The sequence below is a fragment of the Mirounga leonina genome, unplaced genomic scaffold, assembly GCF_011800145.1.
Source record: "Mirounga leonina isolate KUSES-001 unplaced genomic scaffold, KU_Mleo_1.0 Mir_114, whole genome shotgun sequence".
Taxonomy (NCBI): domain Eukaryota; kingdom Metazoa; phylum Chordata; class Mammalia; order Carnivora; family Phocidae; genus Mirounga; species Mirounga leonina.
Genome location: NW_023270265.1, coordinates 15,226,076 through 15,247,197, shown reverse-complemented (window position 1 = coordinate 15,247,197; position 21,122 = coordinate 15,226,076). Strand labels below are relative to the sequence as shown.

Sequence of the window (21,122 nt, the reverse complement as noted above, 5' to 3'; positions counted from 1 at the left end):
GGCGTGAGGCGTGGGAGGAGGGCTGCGCTCTCGCGAGAACTCTTCCTTTCGGCCCTTTACCTGATCAGGCCGGTCTGTCTCCGAGGAAGCTTCCCCTCCGATCGCCGGGCGCGGCGCTTCGAGCTGGTAAGAACCGCGGTGGCCCGCTGGGCTGGCGCAGCTCCCCCAGCCCTCAAGTCGAGGGCTGGTTCGGGGCGCCATGACCGCTTGCTTGCCGGGCCTGGGCCTGCCCTTCCCGTCCGGCCTTTCCCTCGACCAGTCCGGCCCCGGGGGTCACCTTTTCTTGACCGTTGGGGCCGCTCTGGGCCTGTCCTCTCCCCAGCCCTCGACACTCCCTGCCTGGGGGCCACTACCTCTGCCTGCCCGCCTTCTCCCGGCCCCGGGAGTGACAGCTGCAAGGTTTTGCTTGCTCTCGCCAGGGCCTCATGGGGCGAAGAGGCTCCCGTTTTCCAGAACGGGCGCAGAGCGTATCCATTCCCAAACTGTTCGGTGGAAACGCGAGGAAGATGGTATTTTTCCGGCCCTCTGTAAGCCAACACAGCGTTACCTTCCGTCTCGTGTAATACTCCCCACAGTCCCGAGAGGTGGCTTGATTCTCTCCTTTTTTACAGATGAGAAGAGCAAGGTTTGCTCATTCCTTGATTTATCCCACCAGCAATCGTTTATTCATTGCCTATGTGTTCAGGGTGTTGAGGCTAGAGCAATGAAAAAAAAAATGGGCACAGCCCTTATTTTCGTGAAAGTAAATTCCTGTGGCGGGGCAACAGTGATATAAACAGTCTTAGGTGCCCTGTGATACAACATGGGATGATGCGATCATGAATGACAGCAGTCAGAGCTCTAGAGTCTGTCAGATCGAAAACACAGCTTTTTTCACAATTCCATTTTCTGATGTTTTCTAATCAGGGTAAGGTTCATAATAGCATAACTATCTTTCGAATAGATTTAGTTTTCCATCACCCATTTGGTAATTTGGAAATGTGGTTGTAAGGACTCTTGAATTATTTCCTGGGGTGAGTATGAGACAGGTAATCATGGCTCATTTCTGTACTGGGGTCCTAGCGTGACATTTCTGAACTTTGAAGATTATCAGACCTTTTGAGGAAGACTTACCCAAATGCTACAGTGAAGGTGGGGGTGGTGCATGTACCTTGTGGCTTAGGGAAGTTACTTGGTTTGCTCTTTGGAGTGTTTGCTAGCTTGCCTGTTTGTTAAGACAAGTGAGATAATATATGTAAGCTCTAGCCCAATAGTATTCCTTACATTTTATTTTCTTTCCTCCTCTTCTATGGGACTTTGATCCTTGGGTCCTTAGGGTAAATCCTAGGGGTCTAAAGTTTTATGGTTTTATGATATTTTGTGTCTAAATAAACCTCTACAATTACATTATTACTGTTGGGCAAATAGGTATTTCAAAAGTGGAAAAGCACAGTGAGCTATGTAGGGGAAGGAAAATGTGGTTCTTACAGGGGGAGGAGATAACCTATTTTAGAATTACATAGGACACGCCTAGCCACCCCATTTTATTAAATCAGCTTAGCTGTGCCAGAATTTCAGGAACCTGTGTAGGGCTTCAGAAAACTGTGCAGGATATTCTGACACATCCCTATCCCCTCTTGGCTAGTGTTTTTCTTTCTTTTTTTTTTTTTTGAAGATTTTATTTATTTATTTGACAGAGACACAGCGAGAGAGGGAACATAAGCAGGAGGAGTGGGAGAGGGAGAAGCAGGCTTCCCGCTGCGCAGAGAGCCTGATGTGGGGCTCGATCCCAGGACCCTGGGATCATGACCTGAGCCGAAGGCAGACGCTTAACGACTGAGCCACCCAGGCGCCCCTGGGCTAGTGTTATAATAATTTCCCTCCTAGAGTAAGGGTTAGCATACTGGAAAACATTCAGAACCAGTCATCGTTGCTGCTGGTGGATTTTTAACTCTCAATGTCATTTCAAAGAATTAGTATTTTCTGCTGAATTTTTGGTGAATCAATGGCACAAATTCTCCTCTAGGTAACAAGTTCACCATTGTGCCCTCAGGGACTGTCATAAGTGTATTTCAGTGTAGGCACTCAATAAATGTTGAATGAATACATAAAATCTCAGTACTGAAGTGATCCCTTTAACATACATTGTGTGGCTAAGGACTTCAGACTCAGACCTGGGATTAAATCTTGGTTCTTCTACTTGGAAGCTTGTGATTATAGGTGATATATATTTAACTTCGTCAAGCCTTTGGTTCTTTATTTTTAAAAAATTATGGTGATATTATGTACTTTAAATGTTTGTGAGGACTAAATGAAATAATGTTTTAAAAAAAGAAACCCTTGGCACATAGATGTATTAAATACTTACTGAATTCATTCAACAAATATTTATTGAACACCACTATATAACAGTGAACAAAAAGACAAAGTTCCTTCCTGTGTGGAACTTACCTTCTAGTGTGTTTTCTGAAGTGGGGTCAGAAAATAAATGATTTCTCCATGTCAGATTGTGGTGAGTACTGTGGAGAAATAGAATATATATTAAGGGGGAGTGTGTGGAAGGAAGATTTATTTTGTATAGGATAGTGAGGAATGGCTTCACTGAGAAGACAGCCAAAGGAAGTGGTCAGACACCCTAAGGAAGTGAAAGAGTGAGCATAAGGATATCTGGAGGAAAGTGCAAGGACCCTGAAGTGGAAGCATCCTTGGTATGCTGGAGGAGCAGCAAGGAGGCAATTGTGGCTGGACTGAGCAAGCAAAGAGAAGAGCTGGTGAGGAGGGAGGAGTAGGAAGCAGTCATGAGGTTTCTGCAGGAATACTGGAGAGATATAATGGTGACTTATTAAATTGATGAGCTACTTAGTAAAATGTCTTCCTTTATTATCATAGCCCATTCTCTGACCAAAAGTAATAAAAATAGCTACAGGTATCCCCTGCTTTTTTTTTTCTTTTTTCCCCTGCTTTTTTAAGGCTTGCGTTATGCCACTTTGCTTTTTTTGTTGTTGTTGTTAAATTTTTTGTGTGTGTGTTTGTTTTATTTATTTATTCATGAGAGTCAGAGAGAGAGATAGAGAGAGGCAGCGGCAGAGGGAGAAGCAGGCTCCCCACCTAGCAGGGAGCCCGATGAGGGACTCGATCCCAGGACCCTGGGATCGTGACCTGAGCCGAAGGCAGACGCTTAACCATCTGAGCCACCCAGGCGCCCTGTTAAAAGGTTTTTGATTGTCAGTTTGGTCATAGATAAGAAATTAAGTCTTTTAATACTTGGACACTTACTGATTTCATAAGAACATAATCTTAGGTATATTTTGAGTTTAATTTTGACATTATTGCTAGTCCCCCAGGCTTGAAAGAAGAAAATATTATATCACTTGTTCACTTCTTGTGGGAAAAACCACAAGGTATGTATCATAAAATCAGGGATAAAATGGTATTACTACTGTGATGGTAGATAAGTAACATATTTTCCTATCCTTGACTGTATTATGGCCAGAAGTTTCAAGTTAAAAATAGGGCAGGGCCCCACTTCTGAAAGCCTACCAAACTTCTGTGATGTCAGCTAGAATTTCTGTGGTACTGCAAAAATCTGAGGGGGAAAAGAAAATCCTGAGTTGGCTGTAAATACAGTTAATATTTCCCCTTTAACTCACAGACTTCCTGATGTTTGTGAGTCTCTATAGCTGAGCTTTGATGGGTCTGGCCTCAGGAAAAACGCTTTATTTTAGTACCTCTTCTGGGATTATGGTTTCAGTGGCAATACCCTTGCTAGTTTTGTCTTGTTTGAAAGAAAACTAAAAGTAGTGTTACACTGGAAACATTTCCACCTCTGAAAAACCTTCCTGAATTAATGCAGGTCTTAGTGTGACATCAAGTTGATTATCTATGTTTAAAGAACTATACTATACTTACTGTGGCTAGTCTGAACTTGAACATTTGTTTATCATTTATTCATCTATCCATTTATCAAACATATGTTAAGTCTCTGTTGAGTTTAGGGTCACAGCATTGCACAACTTCAGGGACACCATGCTCCTTATGTCAATGCAATAGAGCATGTAGAGTGAAGGAGGTTGGTAATGCCAAGACACCCTTATCAGGCTGTCTGTTCAGCATTAGGGTGTACAAAGCCAAATAAAACATGATACCTTCTTTTGGGAGTCTCAAGCTAAGGAGGCAACCATGTAACATGTAATTAGAGTAACATGTTATAGGTGTCATGCTGGAAACCTGTACAGATTAGAGTGGCTCCAGAGGAAGGAGCAGCTAATTCTGTTGGCCAAAACTGTTGAGTGGGGTGCTTGGTCAGGAAAGGCTTCATAGTGGTGGGACTTGAGCATAGTTAGAGAAGTGGACAGGTGGGGAGAAGGGAACTGGTATTGCTGGCGGAGAGCACTGGGAGAGCCAAGCTGGACAAGGTGAACCAGCCTGGACTGTGCATAGAATAGCTGTGTAGCAGGTCACAGTGTGGGGCTGCCTTGAGGAGATGGCAGGAGAATCATGTTGGAGCAAGAAAGTAGAGAACTTTATTTCCTTTGTAAGAAATTTGCACTTTATCTTGTAGGCAAGTGGGGAGTCATGGGATAGTTACAGTTTATGTTCTCTCTAGATGAGAGAGATGAGATGATCTACTAGGAGTGGATGGTTCTCTTGTTCTGAGACAGCATAGAAATCTTGAAGCAGAAGAGAGGTAAAATCCCCTTTACAATGTAAACATTTTATAAAGATGGCAAATAATGGGCAAATAATGAAGTTTAAGGGAGTCAAGGGGAGCCTGCAAAGTGGTTTGAATGCAGAATTCTTCTAGATTTCTTTTTTATTAAGATTTTTTATTTTTCACTTGAGAGAGACAGAGAGAGAACAAGCAAGCACATGAGCTGGGTGGAGGAGCAGAGGGAGAAGCAGACTCCCCGCTGAGCAGGGAGCCCGACCCAGGCTCCATCCCAGGACCCTGGGATTATGACCTGAGCCGAAGGCAGATGCTTAACTAACTGAGCCACCCAGGCGCCCCTGGAATTCTTCTAGATTTTTATGATTTTTTTCTCCACAGTCTTTTTATGTTTATGTAATATTGAATAAATCACATTGTAGTAACAACTAAAGCTGGCATAAACTGACAGAACAAACACTGACTCTCAGTAACTGTAACTCAGGAATTCAAGTGAGGGAGAGCTGGAGCATTTAGTGTGTGGAGGCATTGGTCAGGATCTTTTAGAGAGGGTGTAGAGATTATTGGTTATGTAGGTGATAGTCAACACAGTTTCTACTGTATTTACATTGTGAGTATTTTATAGAGGCACCTAAAAGATGAAAGTTTTTGACATCAGTCATATTTTGATAGACTGAGAATTCCTCCTTTCTAGCCATCTGACTTAAAGTACAAAGGGCCAAAAAATTTAAACTTTCATCATTTAGAAGTATGTTTCTTTTTTTTATCTTTACCAAATGTGTTATCCAATGAAGAAGACATTGTTTTCTCCTTATTTTTGGTAATGAATGTCTGAAATGGGATCCCAGAAACTTTGCGCATCATAGATAAAACAGGCGCCTCCACAAACTGTTCATCTGAAATCTGAGGGTTGCTTAATTGAAGGTGATGGCCTTTAGTGTTTCCTTTGCTTTTTGTCATGTGGTTTTGCTTTACTCTTCCTATTTACAAAAATAGTTGGCATATGCATAGACAAGAGCAAATATTTTACATTAATAAAATTTATTGAAAGGAAATGACTAGTGCTGTCTAGATTTTGTCTTCTGGCCTGATTGGATATGCAGGCTATAAGGGTTGTTTTTGGAGAAAAGGGCACCAAACTAGACGTACCATGAGCATGATAATCAGACAGGAATACTGTATGCCAGGTACTGTCCTAAACATTTTACATATAATTCATGTAATTCTCATTGAGTTGGCGACAGTAATAATGGACATCTGGAACAATAGGCGAGGGCTGAACCCCAGCTGGGCTGACAGTGGTGATCTCAGGAGGCATAAACTACTGGGCAGGGACATTCCAAAAATAACTCGGTAAGTCTTCAGAAGACCCACGGTTGTTATTTCTCTGTAGTGATTAGCAGCAAAACCCTTAAGTCATAGACGTCTTGACGATTTGGGCCGCGGAGCGGGGTGGACACAGGCTAAGAGCTGAAGCAGCGGGGCCGAGGGGAGGCTGGAGAGGAGCCCTTAGGAGCTCCGGGGGCGAAGGGGGCAGTGGGGTTGACGGGGGAGGGGGGAAGTGCCCGAGTGGGCGGAGCCTCCCGGCTCGTCTCTGGCGCCGACGTGCGCGCTCCCAGCCCGGGGGCTGCTGCCCCCCGCGGGCGGGGCGGGGCGGGGCGGGGCGGGGCTTTTGGTCTCGGGGACCTTCGGCACTCGAGTCGGGGATAGAGCGTCCTCGGGCTCGCCGGGTTGTTCTCGCGGCGGAGACCCAGCCTGCGAGGTTCGTCGGGCAGGCCAGGAACGCAGTGGGAGCGCTCAGAATTGCTTGCCACGTTGGGGTGGGGAAGGGGCTCTGTGGCCGCCGCTGTGCGCATGCGTGCTGAGCGGTGACCCTGCGACTGCGGCTTCGTAGGGCTACTGTGCTCTTAGAAAGAGTTGGGGAACCTGGAAAGTTCCATGAATCATTGTTGCTTTTAACTAGAAAAGTCTTACTTGGCATTAGGTGGGGAATTTTGTGGTCGGTTTGCAATTACTGCTTCGGAAAGTTGATGTGCTGGGGTTGATTGCTCGTAGTTACAAGTATAAAGGTAGATCCCAGCGCAATAAACTCTGAAGTGTAAATCTTAAAATATGCTATTGTGATTTCATTATTTTCTTATTTGTTTAAGTCTCTTCAGGTATTAACCTTTATTTGCGAGGTGTAAAAAAAAATTGCGGAGAATCAGATCCTGAATTTCAAAAATACTCGTGTTGATAAAAGTGGACTGGGGCTAGGGTTAAGACATATATAGCCTTTGAGTTAATGAACTGTGAAATAAAAAAACCTTTTATTTTTTTTAACAATAGAGAACGTGTGGAGAAGAAATGTCTCAAGGTAATGTGGAATATTAATTACTTTATAATTAATAATTTTTTCCTGAAAATTTGTACAGTCTAATATATATTGTCCCATCAAAGATAACCAAATTGGCAGTATTACAAACTTAGTAATCCATAGAACATAGATGTATGCTGTGGATTGTTTTTTAGGGCGTAGGCTTCTAGCAATGATTTGGATGCCAGGAAAATAACTAAAAAGTGGACTTTTTTTTTTTTTTGGAGAGGAAGGGCAGGTGGGAAGGGTGACAGTGAGAGCTGGAAGGTGCAGTTAGAGATGACCTGGTCTAAGCCTTCAGACAGACAAATGGGATTTCGAGTGATTGTGATACAGATGTGGGATCAGAATCCAGGGCTCTTGCTGTGGCCTTTATACTTGGCACTGGTACTTGGCAGTGTTTTGATTATTCCCAAACTATCATGACATGCACAGGTACTATTTATTTTGTTAGCATTATCCAAGGAAGAAAGTTCTAAAAAATTGTCATAATTTATTGAGGACTATGAAAATGGACAGAATTTTTTTTTTTAAAGATTTTATTTATTTGAGAGAGAAAGAATGAGAGACAGAGAACATGAGAGGGAGGAGGATCAGAGAGAGAAGCAGACTCCCTGCTGAGCAGGGAGCCTGATGTGGGACTCGATCCTGGGACTCCAGGATCACGACCTGAGCTGAAGGCAGTTGCTTAACCAGCTGAGCCACCCAGGTGCCCCGAAAATGGACAGAATCTTAATGGAAGTTATTCCAGTAGTATTCCATTGGAATGTTCATTCTTTTTTTTTTTTTTGAATGTTAATTTCAAACTCTAGTATTGGCAAATAAAAGTAATTTGTGGGTGTTAATACACTAAAGGAAGAACAAGCTTGTTAGAGAGCATCCAGGACTAGACCTTAGGAACCTTAGTTCTAAACTCAGACCTGTTATGGCTGTGGCCTTTAGATGGGTCTTTTAAACTGTCTGGGCCTTAGTGGCTTCATGTATAAAATGAGAACAGCCTACTAAAGAGATGGTTAAGAGTTTTTCAACTTTAAATTGTGGTTTGTGTGGTCACAAGAGGGTTATAGCCTTTTGGAAATTTTATGCTTAAACCACATGGTAACGATTTAGCTTCATTTGTGGTTAGTTGCTCAATTCTGGTTTCATGATCTTTGGATTTCATAATTAGATTTGTGCAAACCACTGTGCAAAAATGGCATATATAGTTTATAGAACTCTTTGGGGAAACTCTAGGTTTTCCTGGAGCTTTATTTATTTGAGGGGTGCATGTGTGTCTCCCTCCTCCTTCCCTCTACCCCCAAACCTAGAACAGGAATCCTAGAGGCAGGGAAGTTTTAGAAGCACTTAAACTTTTGACTTTGTCTCAAAAAATACACATTTAAGACAGTCTTCTTTTGAAGGTGGTGGGGCAGTGACAAATGAGCTCTAAAGACCCTTATTAACAAGGTGACTGCTTTGAAGGATAACACTCATTTTTCTTTTTTTTTTTAAGATTTTATTTATTTGCGAGAGAGAGAATGAGAGACAGAGAGCATGTGAGGGAGGAGGGTCAGAGGGAGAAGCAGACTCTCTGCCGAGCAGGGAGCCCGATGTGGGACTCGATCCCGGGACTCCAGGATCATGACCTGAGCCGAAGGCAGTCGCTTAACCAACTGAGCCACCCAGGCGCCCAACACTCATTTTTTAAAAACGTGATAAATATGTGGGGAAAATCAATTTTGTAATTTAAATCTCATCCTGCCTTCTGTCCGTAGCTGATAAGGAGAAAACCCAATTTGTGTACTTTTGCCATATTTTGTTCTTTTTTTTTTTTTTTAAAGATTTTATTTATTTATTCATGAGAGAGAGAGAGAGAGAGGCAGAGGGAGAAGCAGGCTCCCAAGGAGCAGGGAGCCCGATGTGGGACTCGATCTCAGGACCCTGGGATCATGACCTGAGCCGAAGGCAGACGCTTAACCATCTGAGCCACCCAGGCGCCCTTGCCATATTTTGTTCTTGTTAGACAGTTTGTATAGTACTTGTGATTGAATTTAGAAGACCTACTTTAGGGATCTAGTAATAATAGTCAGCACTTAACATGCATTTGAATTTGCCACCCATATGATCTTGAGCTGTGGGGTTTTGGCATTGTGAAGTACATTTTAATTTAATTTTATTGATTACATTTTACACTGTCCCAGGCATTATGGCATTCCACACAAATGGTGAAGACCTAAGAATGGGAAATTTGGCACAGGTGACAGTTGGTTAATAATTGGAAAGACAGCTAAACATGCCTTGCATAAAACTTTTAAGTGCAAAGTGAAGCACTTTGTGGTAATGAGGTGATACTCCAGCTCTCCAAGGATGAGCCAGCAGTTCACTTGTGTGGCACAGGTATTTTTCAAAGTCCCTACAGTGTGCACCAGGTGTACACTAATGCTTATGCTTAAAACAGGGCAGTTTACAGTGTGAAAAAGAAGTTAGCAAAATAGTTACAGCTGGTCTTTTTTTTTTTTTTTTAAATGTTTTTTATTTATTTATTCATGAGAGTCAGAGAGAGAGAGAGGCAGAGGCAGAGGCAGAGGGAGAAGCAGGCTCCCTGCCTAGCAGGGAGCCCGATGCGGGACTCGATCCCAGGATCCTGGGATCATGACCTGAGCCGAAGGCAGACGCTTAACCATCTGAGCCACACAGGTGCCCCTACAGCTGGTCTTTTGAGGGTTGGAAAAAATTTCCACAAAAATTCCCGTCAAATTTAGTTAAGGAGGCCCTTCCTTTTTAGAGGTCATTATGGCAAAACAGACTGAGGTGTAACAAAATAACAGGGAAATTACAAAGTTTCTTGAATCTTTCAGTTTCTTAGAGGTCACTAGTTTCTCACTATGGATCTTTTCCTGAGATGGTCAAAAGAAAGCCTATTACGCTTCTTCCTCCCATCGTTTTATTTCTGAGGGTGGGGATCACACCACTTTTGTCCCTTTCCAGCTTGTAGCTAGCTATCTGGTCCTAAACCTAGGCTTGAAGATGCAGTCTAGGCCAAAGTTTGCTTCCTTTCAGATGAGGAGTCAGCCATTTGGGGGACTCTACACTGGGAAGGCTTCTGTTGAGCCAAAAGCTGGCTTATTTGAGAAGGTTGTTGCCTTCAGAACTGAGAGGAAGTTCTTTAATATATTGCCTCAGATGTCTCCTGTTAATCCTCCTCTACTCCCTTTGGGTGATTCTGAACAAATCTAAGTCTTTTCGACAGGTCACCAAGCATTTGAGTGTCGTAATCAAGTCCTCCCGGAGACTTATCTAGGCTAAACAGCTTCCCTTCCTGGAGAAATTTTTCATGGTTTGAAGGTCCCTTTCCCTTTTCTAAATGCCTGTTCTAAAGTGTTTTTCAGAAAGAAATTTCAAATTTAGTTTAATAAACATGGAACAGATTAGTCCTGTGACAAACAGTATACTGTTGGTAAATGCAAGTGGTGATATTTTTCTTTCAGACCCAGCACAGTGCTAACTCATATAGAGGTTACTTTCAATTAAAAATCTTCATCCTTGTAAAAACATTTTATTCTCTTCCACTTTGTCCTCCCCCATTCAAGTTTTAGAAATTTACATTTTGTTGGGGCTCCTGGGTGGCTCAGTTGTTAAGCGTCTGCCTTCGGCTTGGGTCATGATCCCAGGGTCCTGGGATCGAGCCCCGCATCGGGCTCCCGCTCTGTTCAGCGGGAAGCCTGCTTCTCCCTCTCCCACTCCCCCTGCTTGTGTTCTCTCTCTCGCTGTGTCTCTCTCTGTCAAATAAATAAATAAAGTCTTTAAAAAAAAATTTACATTTTGTTTTATAAGATTTAACAGCTATGTAGAGATTGTTGTGGAATCTGTTTTTATCAAAGTCCTTTGTTAACTGCAACTGTAATGTCTGCTTTCTGTTTTTATCCACGTAATTAGGGAAAACAGGTGAGTAATTAGGGAAAACATACCTCTACAAACTTTATAGACTGGCTTCACTCTTATCCCTTTGAGTTGTTTGTAAAAAAATAATCTTAGGATTCCATTTAGTTGTACCTCTCTTTAGCTCATATTCACATTGTCCCCAAAGATAGGATATCACCTTGTCACAGGTCATACTGTTGAGCATCCAGATAGAGTGTGGCTGCAATTTTTTTTTTTTAAGGATTTTATTTATTTGACAGAGAGAGACACAGCGAGAGAGGGAACACAGCAGGGGGAGCGGGAGAGGGAGAAGCAGGCTTCCCGCCGAGCAGGGAGCCCGATGCGGGGCTCGATCCCAGGACCCCGGGATCATGACCTGAGTCGAAGGCAGGCGCTTAACGGCTGAGCCACCCAGGCGCCCTGAGTGTGGCTGCAATTACATTGAGTGGCCGGTTTAGTAAAACTGTCCAAGAAGGAAATAACTTTGATGTCATAGGGCTTGGTGAACATCTGCTGGGTTACACTGATTACTGTTTCTAAGTGTTCAGAAACCATCTCTGATTCTAGATCTACCCAAGATAGACACCAGACTTCTTCCAGTGGTTTTTGTTAAGCTTTGTGTGTTTTTCCAACACTCTTCTGTCTCAGTTCTGTCATTCTGTCATTGCTTGTGTGCTGTTCTTTCCACTTCTATTTTTTATCTCTTGTAAACCTAAGATTATTAGGAAAGTCTCTGTAGTTTCCCACACCAATGTCTGTAAGCACCTCCCTTATATCAGAATCCTATGAAATTACTTTGTTAGATTTACATTCTTGAGAGCTTCCTAGCTAGAAAAAACCATCCTAAATTAAAAAAAAAAAGCCCCACCTAAAAGAGAAAATTTAAAATGTCCATTTTCCCAATCAATTTAGGTATATGCCAGATCTAAACAGTGTTCTAAATTCTGTTTACCAAGTTAGTGGTTTGTAGTTACTTTTCAAAGTAATTATGGATCCTTCTAGACCTTTTAGTCTTCACCTCTAAATCGGTAAAACAAGAACATATGCCCCCTGTGACTTCCTGTGTGTTATAAATAGAAACTTACACTGTAATGTTCTTTTAACTTTTTGGAGGCTATATGCCCTATCAGTTCAGGAAAATTAGTGTTTTTTGTTTTGTTTTTTAGGAATAATCTGTTCCCATGTAAAGTGTCACTAAAGTGGATGCATAGAGTTATATGGTAGGAATGCAGTAGTGGTGGGCAGGGAAGAAGAGGCAGTATAAATATTAAGGGTATACTGTGTGCTGGGTCCTGTGTTGGAAGTAATCTAAGTAAGTTAGTAATTGGGAGCTGGTTGGAATGATCATTTGGGGGATGACTGAAGGGTAGTTTTTGGTTGTAATTACAGTCCAACTTAGATTGTTACTTATTTTTCTTCCCCCGAAGGAACAGTGAGCAGAATGAGTACCTCACAGGACCAGAGTGGCTGTGCCAGTACCAGAGAACCCCTTTTGAGGTGTTGTGATGCACGGAGGGACTTGGAGCTGGCTATTGGTGGAGTTCTCCGAGCTGAACAGCAAATTAAAGATAACTTGCAAGAGGTGTGATGTGCGCTTTTTTCTTCCCTTGTCTGGACCCTTAGCACAGGGCTGTTTAGAGCATGGCCAAGGGCTTGGCTTCTCTGTGCCAACCAAAAAGTTTCACCCGATGCCTTGCATGGTTATTTCTGAAATCTTGGTTCCTTTTTTTCCCCAAGCACAGTTAAGCGGGTGTTAGAAGAGTCTGGAAAACCTTGTACTACCTTAAAGAGTTCAGTTCAGCATGCGTTTTTTTAATGGCTGCTGTGTGTGGTCCCTATCCCAAGGACTGCCATCAATAAAAAGTAGCAAAGTTAATGAGTACTATACTTCTCAGCTGTGTCCTTGATGCATGAAGAGTGGCACATCATCATGTCCCCTATCATTTTTTAACTTGGTGGTGGCATGGTTTTGTTGGTGGCATGGTTCTGTAAATAACTTTGTTAGATCAAGCCAGAATGAAATCTCTTTGTTCCATTGACCTAATACTATTCTGTTGGTGAGTGGGAAGACCCAAGTATTACATGACTTTGAAATACAACCTTATTATGCAGAAAAAATTTGTTTTAAAATAGTTCTTTTGTGAATTCTCATGGATAATTCATAGCTGTTTTGATTTTTCTCCTTAGGATTTTTGTATTCTTTTTTGACTCGCTATTTGCTTTCAGAAACATTTAGTTTATAGGTTTACTTACACTGTTCGTCCTCATGGTCTTCTGTCTGTCCACATGCAGTGGCACATCTCTTTACTGAATTGGCCTCCTGTAAATGGATTGCTCATTCATAGAGTGAGACAAGAGATAAGGGCTAGCTATTAATATTCCTGTCTTACTCCAATGACACATTTGTAAGACTATAGGTTTTCAAATTATATGGAAAACAGAGAGGGATTAGTATTACATGATACATTCTTTTATTTTTTCTTGATTACTTTAGGCCACCCAAATAAACCTGCTCCTCTTTGGAGGGAGGTGGTATTGAAGGAGGATTTTAGAGCTTATGAATGCTTTTATGGCTGGAATTCTTAAACTGCGTCCATGGGGGCTTTGGTGCTTCCATGGGTGTGCTTTGGGGACCCTAAACCCCGAAATTACAGGCAAAATTTTGAGTATATGATTATGTATTTTTCTGGGGAGATGCTCCATAGATATGATTGGATAACTGAAAGGATTTGTGACCTCTGAAAGTTTAAGAAACTCACCATTCTGTGGGAAATACCATTCTTTGGGCTTATAATTACAACAGTAGTGAAGCTAACAGGTATGTGTTTCCTAGGTCAAAGCCCAGATTCACAGCTGCATAAGCCGTCACCTGGAATGTCTTCGAAGCCGTGAGGTGTGGCTGTATGAGCAGGTAGATCTCATCTATCAGCTTAAAGAGGAGACACTTCAGCAGCAGACCCAACAGCTCTACTGGGTAAGGTGGCTGCAAGGCTGTCATTGGTTTGAGTGTGGTTTCTGGGTTCCACAGAATGTCTTTCCTATAATGTAGCATTAATACAGATCGGGTATAAGTTTAATCTCAAGTGCTGTTTGTTACCTTGGATATATTTGGTGCTTTTAGTATCACTGTGGCTAGATGGTTTCATTTTTCTTACAGTTACTGGGCCAGTTCAATTGTCTTATTCATCAACTGGAGTGCACCCAAAACAAAGATCTAGCCAATCAAGTCTCTGTGTGCCTGGAGAGGTAAAGATATTTTTTACTTGTTTTGACTTTTGGCTCTTTGATTCGTTGTATTTATTTATTTTTTAAAAAATTTTGTTTATTTATCTGAGAGAGAGAGAGCATGAGAGGGGGGGAGGGTCAGAGGGAGAAGCAGGAAGCCTGACATGGGGCTCGATTCCAGGAGCCCCGGATCATGACCTGAGCCCGAGGCAGACGCTTAACCAACTGAGCCACCCACTTGTAACTCATTGTATGTCTTGGATTTAACCTGACTTCTCTTTTCCTGTGATAAGATCATCCTACTTTATATACTTAATGTTATAGCTGGTGGTACATAGTGAAGTCATCTGCCTTTGATGAGTTTCTTAGAAAAGTAGTCATTTCAAATTATTCACAATTTGGCTTTGTTTTAGATTAATACCGTTATTCCTTAAAAATAGATTTTATTTTTTTTTTCCAGACTGGGCAATTTGACCCTCAAACCCGAAGATTCAACCGTCCTGCTCTTTGAAGCAGACACAACTGCTCTGCGCCAGGCCATCACCACGTTTGGATCCCTCAAGACCATCGTGAGTAGTGTTGATCTCAGATAATTCATAGAGCACTTCTCAGATCTGTGGACTCAACAGATGGTCTTAAAAATTTTTACTATGAATAATGGCTTTCTTGAGCATTTGGGAAACTTCAGAAGTGTCATGTTCTGATTAAGTTGAAAGAGCATTAGGCTGGTAGCTCTTGGAATGTGGTACTGATTCACAATTTCCAGAATTGATCTTGTATCCTTTTAAATAACTTGACATATTTCTTATAAAATCTATGGTTTGAAAGGTCTTTAATACAAAAAACCAAACATGGTCTTATTTGGGTCTTGTTAAAAGCAGTAATACTACCAATTCTGGTGACGAATTCTCTTGTATGATGATTAGTTATGTAGTAGAGAATTCTCACATTTCATAACTACTTGTGTAGGTCATTGAATTTAGTGTAAAGAATATTTATTCTAGTGAAATGATAATGCTTTGATTACTACTTTTGAAATTTAGGAATTACAGTTTCACTTTTTTGGAATGAAAGCATAACATTAATAAACATGATTAATTTGCTTTCATCTTATAGCAAATTCCTGAGCACCTGATTGCTCATGCTAATTCATCAAATATTGGGCCTTTCCTGGAGAAAAGAGGTTATATCCCATTGCCAGAACAGGTAAAATTTCATTTTTGTTTCTGGTAACTAAGTTATTACTTGGCTGTCTGTCTTTTGGCTTTTGACTAAACCACTTTTTTTTTTCCTACCATTTATTTGCAATATTGCACCAGTGGAAATGAGTTAATTTATGCAATTAAACACTCCCTTTGAGAGACTGAACGTCAGATAGAAATTTAGAGGTTTTATAGATGTTGTGAGAGAAAGTCATTGTTACCAATTAGTTCATAAGACATTATCATTAGCTCTTTGATTGGGGTAGTTCTGTCTTAGGGAACATTCTCTTTGTAATTCTTAAGGGAATGTGAACATAGAATGGTAGATGTTTTGAGTTGAGAGCAACCCTGGGCATGAGCTAGACTTCTTGTTTTATATGGAGGCTTAGAGAAGTCATGTGACTTGTGCAGGGTCAGTGGCAAGCCAGAATTAGAAAGGTTGGGTCTGCTGCTTTTCTGGTGAACTTTCCATGGCATTTGGCATTGCCTTGTTAAGCATAAGAGTATTATGTGATTAGCAGAAGTCAGCATCCAGCACCACAGCTGTCTCTCTCAGCGAATGGCTCCTTGGAAGCAAACCTGCCAGTGGTCGTCAGGCTCCTTACATCCCCAGCACCAACCTCCAGGACTGGCTCACCCCAAAGCCGACCTTGGAGAATAGTCAGGTGTGTTGCTGCCGTTATTGTTTCTGAGGTAGATGGTGTAGTAGATGGCTTCCGTTTTTAACTCATAGTTTATGTCTGTGTTTAGTTCTAGGCTGAAAATATTTTTGCAACTCTTTATTGTAACAGTGACACCTCTTCACTATAGATAGAAAGTTTACAAAACAGACTTTAAGGAAATACAAACTCATAACCCCAACGTGCAGAACTAACTACTGTAGCGTTTTTGTTTACGTACTTCCATTTTTCTGTGTGTACGTATCTTCAAAAACATGATTCTATAAATCTTGTTTTGACTAGCAGATTTTTTTCACTAGTAGAGCATGAATATATTTCTCTTCATTTAATTTCTTCCATAAAATCCTTAATAGTACATAATATTTTGATTGGCTGTAACTTAAACTCCAGTTTTTCTGGGTATAAACAGAGTTCCCCTCAATAGCCAGGAGTTAAGTTTGTGCACATCTCTTGATTAATTCCTTAGCAGCAGAATCCTAGAAATTGCATTTCTAGATTATAATTCTGCATACCCTTTAAGACTTGTTTTTTAAGATTTTATTTATTTGACAGAGCACGAGTAGGCAGAGCGGCAGGCAGAGAGAGAGGGAGAAGGAGGCTCTCCCCTCAGCAGGGACCCTGGGATCATGACCTGAGCCGAAGGCAGCTGCTTAACCAACTGAGCCACCCAGGCGCCCCTACCCTTTAAGACTTTTGATCCATATCGCCAGTTTGGCTTTCCAGGAAGTTGCTACCAATTTATATTCAGAAGAATATTCAGAATATTGAGGGTGCTTCCTTCCCTGAAACTTCTCGAATAGTGGCAATCATAAGTTCCTTTTTTTTTTCCTCCAAATCTGATACAGAGTAACAATTTTTACTCTTGTTTTGAAGTTTCTTTGCTTATGGAGGTTGAATATTTTTCATGTTTATTAGCCGCCTTGGATGAGTTGCCTAATCATATCCTTTGTTCATTTTTGTCTTCTTTATTCATAAAGGTTTATTATATAGAACTAACAGCCTGTTTTCTGTCAGATATGCTACAAATGCTTTCTCCTGCTTTTCTCTTTAGTATTTTTTAGTTTTTTTAAACTGCAGAAAATTAAATTTTTTGTTACTGAAATGTATATATTAGTATCTCAGTAGAGAAATCCTTTGTCTCTTGGCCTTATCTACTTCAATTTAGAAACACTGGGCAGTGTAATAAATGTGGAGATAGAACTCTTATCGTTGAACCCCAAAGCAGCCATAATGTTCTGGTGAACTAATACCGTGTACTTCTTGTGTAGACTTCTGCCAGAGCCTGCAATTTCTTCAGTAATGTCTGGGGCAACCTAAAGGGTTTAGAAAACTGGCTCTACAAGAGTCAGCAACAAGAGGTTCCTGAAAAACCAACTTACCAAAAGTGTAACAGCCATTCTTCTATCAGTTCTTACGCTATTGAAATTGAAAAGGCTGGAGACCTGGACCTTCTTGATCAAGATGAGATGGACCTTTCTGATTGGCTGGTGACTGCTCAGGAATCCCAGAAGCTGGAGAAGCCTGGGAAGGGTAGCTGTGAAACCAGTGAGAAGTGGAAGCTCCTGTTGCAGGTGTTCCAGGAGCCCTATAGTGTGAATGATTGGCTTGTCAAGCCCGATTCCTGTACCAATTGTCGGGGCAACCAGCCCAAGGGTGTGGAGATTGAAAACCTGGGCAATCTGAAGTGCCTGAATGACCACTTAGAGGCCAAGAAACCCTTGTCCACTCCCAGCCTGATGACTGAGGATTGGCTTGTCCAGAATCCTCAGGACCCATATAAAGTAGAGGAAGTATGCAAAGCCAACGAGCCCTGTACAAGCTTTGCAGAGTGTGTGTGTGATGAGAACTGTGAGAAGGAAGCTCTGTGTAAATGGCTTCTGAAGAAAGAAGGAAAAGACAAAAATGGTATGCCTGTGGAACCAAATCCTGAGCCTGAGAAGTGTATAGATTCCCTGAGTGTGTGGCTCTGTCCTTCCAGAAAAGAGGCAACGCAACAAGCTAAGATGTCAAAGGCAGTGGCTCCTTCTAGAATTGCCGATTCCTTCCAAGTCATAAGGAACAGTCCTTTGTCAGAGTGGCTCATCACACCCTCATACAAAGAAGGTTGTCTCAAAGAAGTGCCGAGTACTGAAGACAGAGCTGGCAAGCAAAAGCTTATGAACCCCGCGGCCACTTCCTGGTGTCCCTTTAACACAGCTGACTGGGTCTTGCCAGGAAAGAAAATGGGAAACCTCAGCCACTTATCCTCAGGAGAGGACAAGTGGCTACTTCGAAAGAAGGCCAAGGTGAGCACAGACATCAAAGTAACACCATTTGAACTAAGTAGATTTATACTTTCTTAATCTCAGATCTTGCAAATGGGCCAGATCCTTAAATGTGTTAAATGTTGCTTGGCCTATTAATTTTGATGGAAGATTTGGGATGCAGACTGAAATTTCTGTACATTTTCCAGGCCCCCGGCCCCCATCCTGTAGGAAAGAAAAAAACAAAACAAAAAAACCCAGAGTGTTTTATTGGCTGTTTATGGAAAAGATTGAACTGTTGTACCTTTGCTCTTGCTTATGAGAGAGAATGGCCAACAATATTCCTTATGGACACTAGACTATTGGGAAGACGAGTTAAGTTGGTCCCTTGCTTCCCAGTTGTCATGGAGCAACCCACCCTTGTTGTCTTCTTGCAGGAAGTATTACTGAACTCACCGCTACAGGAGGAACGTAACTTTCGCCAAGACTGTTACGGCCTCCCAGCAGTTTGTGACCTCTTTGCCTGTATGCAGCTTCAAGTTGACAAAGAAAAGTGGTTGTATCGAACGCCTCTGCAGGTGCGTGCAGGCCACTAGCCTAGCAAAATCAGATTTTAGCTGTTTGTGTTTCGTCTTCAGTATGAATTCACACTTTGCCCACCAACCTGTGTTCCTGTTAATGGTGTGTGTGCTAGGCAAGTGAGCATGGCTGGGGCATCATAACCGTTTCAGGTATTTCACTTGAACTTACTTTATGAAATAACTAGGACATACTTGAAAGTGACCTTTCAAGATGATTTAGATGTCGGGGGAATTGTCAGAGCCTGTGTGGATTTTAGTAGCTTATTGAGAAATGAGTCAGAGCTCTGAGGGGGTGGGGGGAGAGATTTGCTTTTATCCTATAGTGAAGTGACACTAATCTTTGGGCTTTTCTTCATAGATGTGAAGGAATGGAACACACGAGTCAAGCAACTTTTCTGCAAATAACCACACCTCCATGGGCCGAGTGACTGTGCGGCTTGCCAAATCATAGTGTTTCTCCAGTCAGCTTAGTTCCTTTTCCTACCTAATTTTGAGCTAGTGAAGAGAAATAAGTCATCAAATTATGAGTTACAATGTAAAAGAAAAAGGCTGTTTGTTGATGCTGAGGTGATTCAGTTCCTTCTTACAGAAGTATTAACTCAGCCCTACACTAGAAACACAGCATCTTGGTGGATAGGTCTTTTTCATAAGCCTCTACAGCTCCTTAGATTGGATTATTACTAGAAGTACATTAAAACACTGTAGTTTTAAAAATGAAATAGTTCTATAATCAAGGTGTGATGTATTCAAAAGCTAGTACGCTTCCCTAACCTTTTGATTGTCCTCCTTTAGATGCTTCCCTTGCTGTGGGTTTTCTTCCATTGGTGGTGGAAATGATTCTTCTGTTTAATATATAGTATATTTCACACAAATAGTTAACTTTGCCAATATATATTTTTTCCTTACCAAAATGTGTATTAACAATCTTGGCAATTTCGGACATTAATTACATTTGAACCTGCATGTCAGATTCTACATCATTTTTCTTCTTTTGAAAGAGATTCAGCTACTGCAAATTTTGTTTTTCCCTTTTCTAAATGTTATTAAAATATCTAGTGAGCTTTTAGAGGAGCTCCATATTGCTTCAAGACTATGTTCAAGGTAGTCCTAGCTGCTTTCAAAATATTCTGAACTACAGGTCAAAGAGCCCTAGTGCTGACTCATCAATCAAAGAGCAAAAGGCAAGACGTGTTGGAAACGTAGTACTTGAACTCTTTGCTATCTTAAGGGTTATTGGTGCATCCTGTGTAAAGGGAAGCTGAGCTTGACACCTGGTGCTTTTAACTAGGGTATATTAAATGTCCTCTCACTGCAAGCATAGCATACCTATACCTCTGAAAGTAGAGTGCAGTGACATTTTAGTGAACAGGCCGTTTTGAACACTTGTGCCTTGGGGTGTTTACTGAAGCTTTATGAAAACTTGATGTTTTCTCCGTATCCTTAAAAGTCACGTCCATGCTTTAAAAGGTTTCTCTGTAGGAAATGCGATTTATAATGTTTTTAAATTCTCTAACGTAAGATACCGTAGCTGCTTTCTAGGCTTTTAAACTATTAAGCCACTCAGCTTGCCTATATGTTATTGTTCATACTTTTCAAGTTTGTGATATGGTCATCTAAAAACCCTTTTGTGCAAACTTCACAGTCCCGCAGTCCTTGCCATACAGTTTCATTAGACTTCTTGACCACAGCTGAAAAGAGCCTCTTATTTTTTTGGCTCCCCGCCGCCGCCCCAATACCACTTAGAACTTTAATAAAGGTGGCAGGTAAAAACTTAAGGAGCCTTTTCATTATCTTAGGTTGCAGGAAAACTTTGTAGTTTTTGAGGTTTAAGGATGTATTCCTAACTTTACACTCACCACCATGCTAATGAGTATGTAAAACATTCTTCTGCATTGATGCATTTTGTACCCACTCCATTAAAAGCATTAACAGCCATAGTTGTTGTGTGTATTTGTAAAACTACCTTGTCACAAAATGTTCTACCACGTTAATCTTTGGGTAGAAGTACAGCTGAGAAACAACTTGAACATAAATTGTTTTTATATTCACTTAAATATCAGTATATTTTATGAATCTTAAATTAGTAAAGAGTATACTAACTTCATTTTGAGTCTGCCTGCAGACTTCAGATCTGCTCTTTTAATTTTTAACCTCTCTATGAACTATATTAAACTCATTTTTTTTTTAAAAAAACAGAGGCCTTCAGCTAAGGTTCAGTGCTTTCCTGTCAGATTCCTTACTAGGTGCATGCCAAAGCCCTATTTTCCTCTTTCCCTTCATAATAACCACC

At 41.4% G+C, this 21,122-nt stretch overlaps 1 protein-coding gene across 5 annotated transcripts; it reads left to right on the top strand.

Annotated features, from left to right (window-relative positions):
• NCOA4 (nuclear receptor coactivator 4) lies at window positions 1–20,769 on the top strand. Of its 5 annotated transcripts, none has more exons than XM_035023925.1 (11): window positions 1–126; window positions 6,974–7,001; window positions 12,329–12,483; window positions 13,735–13,875; window positions 14,059–14,147; window positions 14,587–14,695; window positions 15,243–15,332; window positions 15,847–15,993; window positions 17,277–18,293; window positions 18,689–18,829; window positions 19,191–20,769. In XM_035023925.1, exons 2-11 carry the CDS (start codon window positions 6,992–6,994, stop codon window positions 19,194–19,196), a joined length of 1,905 nt encoding a protein of 634 aa, XP_034879816.1. In that variant the 5' UTR covers window positions 1–126; window positions 6,974–6,991; the 3' UTR covers window positions 19,197–20,769. The 5 variants fall into 5 exon arrangements, with proteins under 5 accessions (XP_034879816.1, XP_034879844.1, XP_034879837.1 ...); XM_035023938.1 differs by having other exon boundaries at window positions 45–126; window positions 15,850–15,993; XM_035023933.1 differs by lacking the exon at window positions 1–126 and adding an exon at window positions 6,393–6,407.
• The last annotated feature ends 353 nt before the right edge of the window (window positions 20,770–21,122 follow it).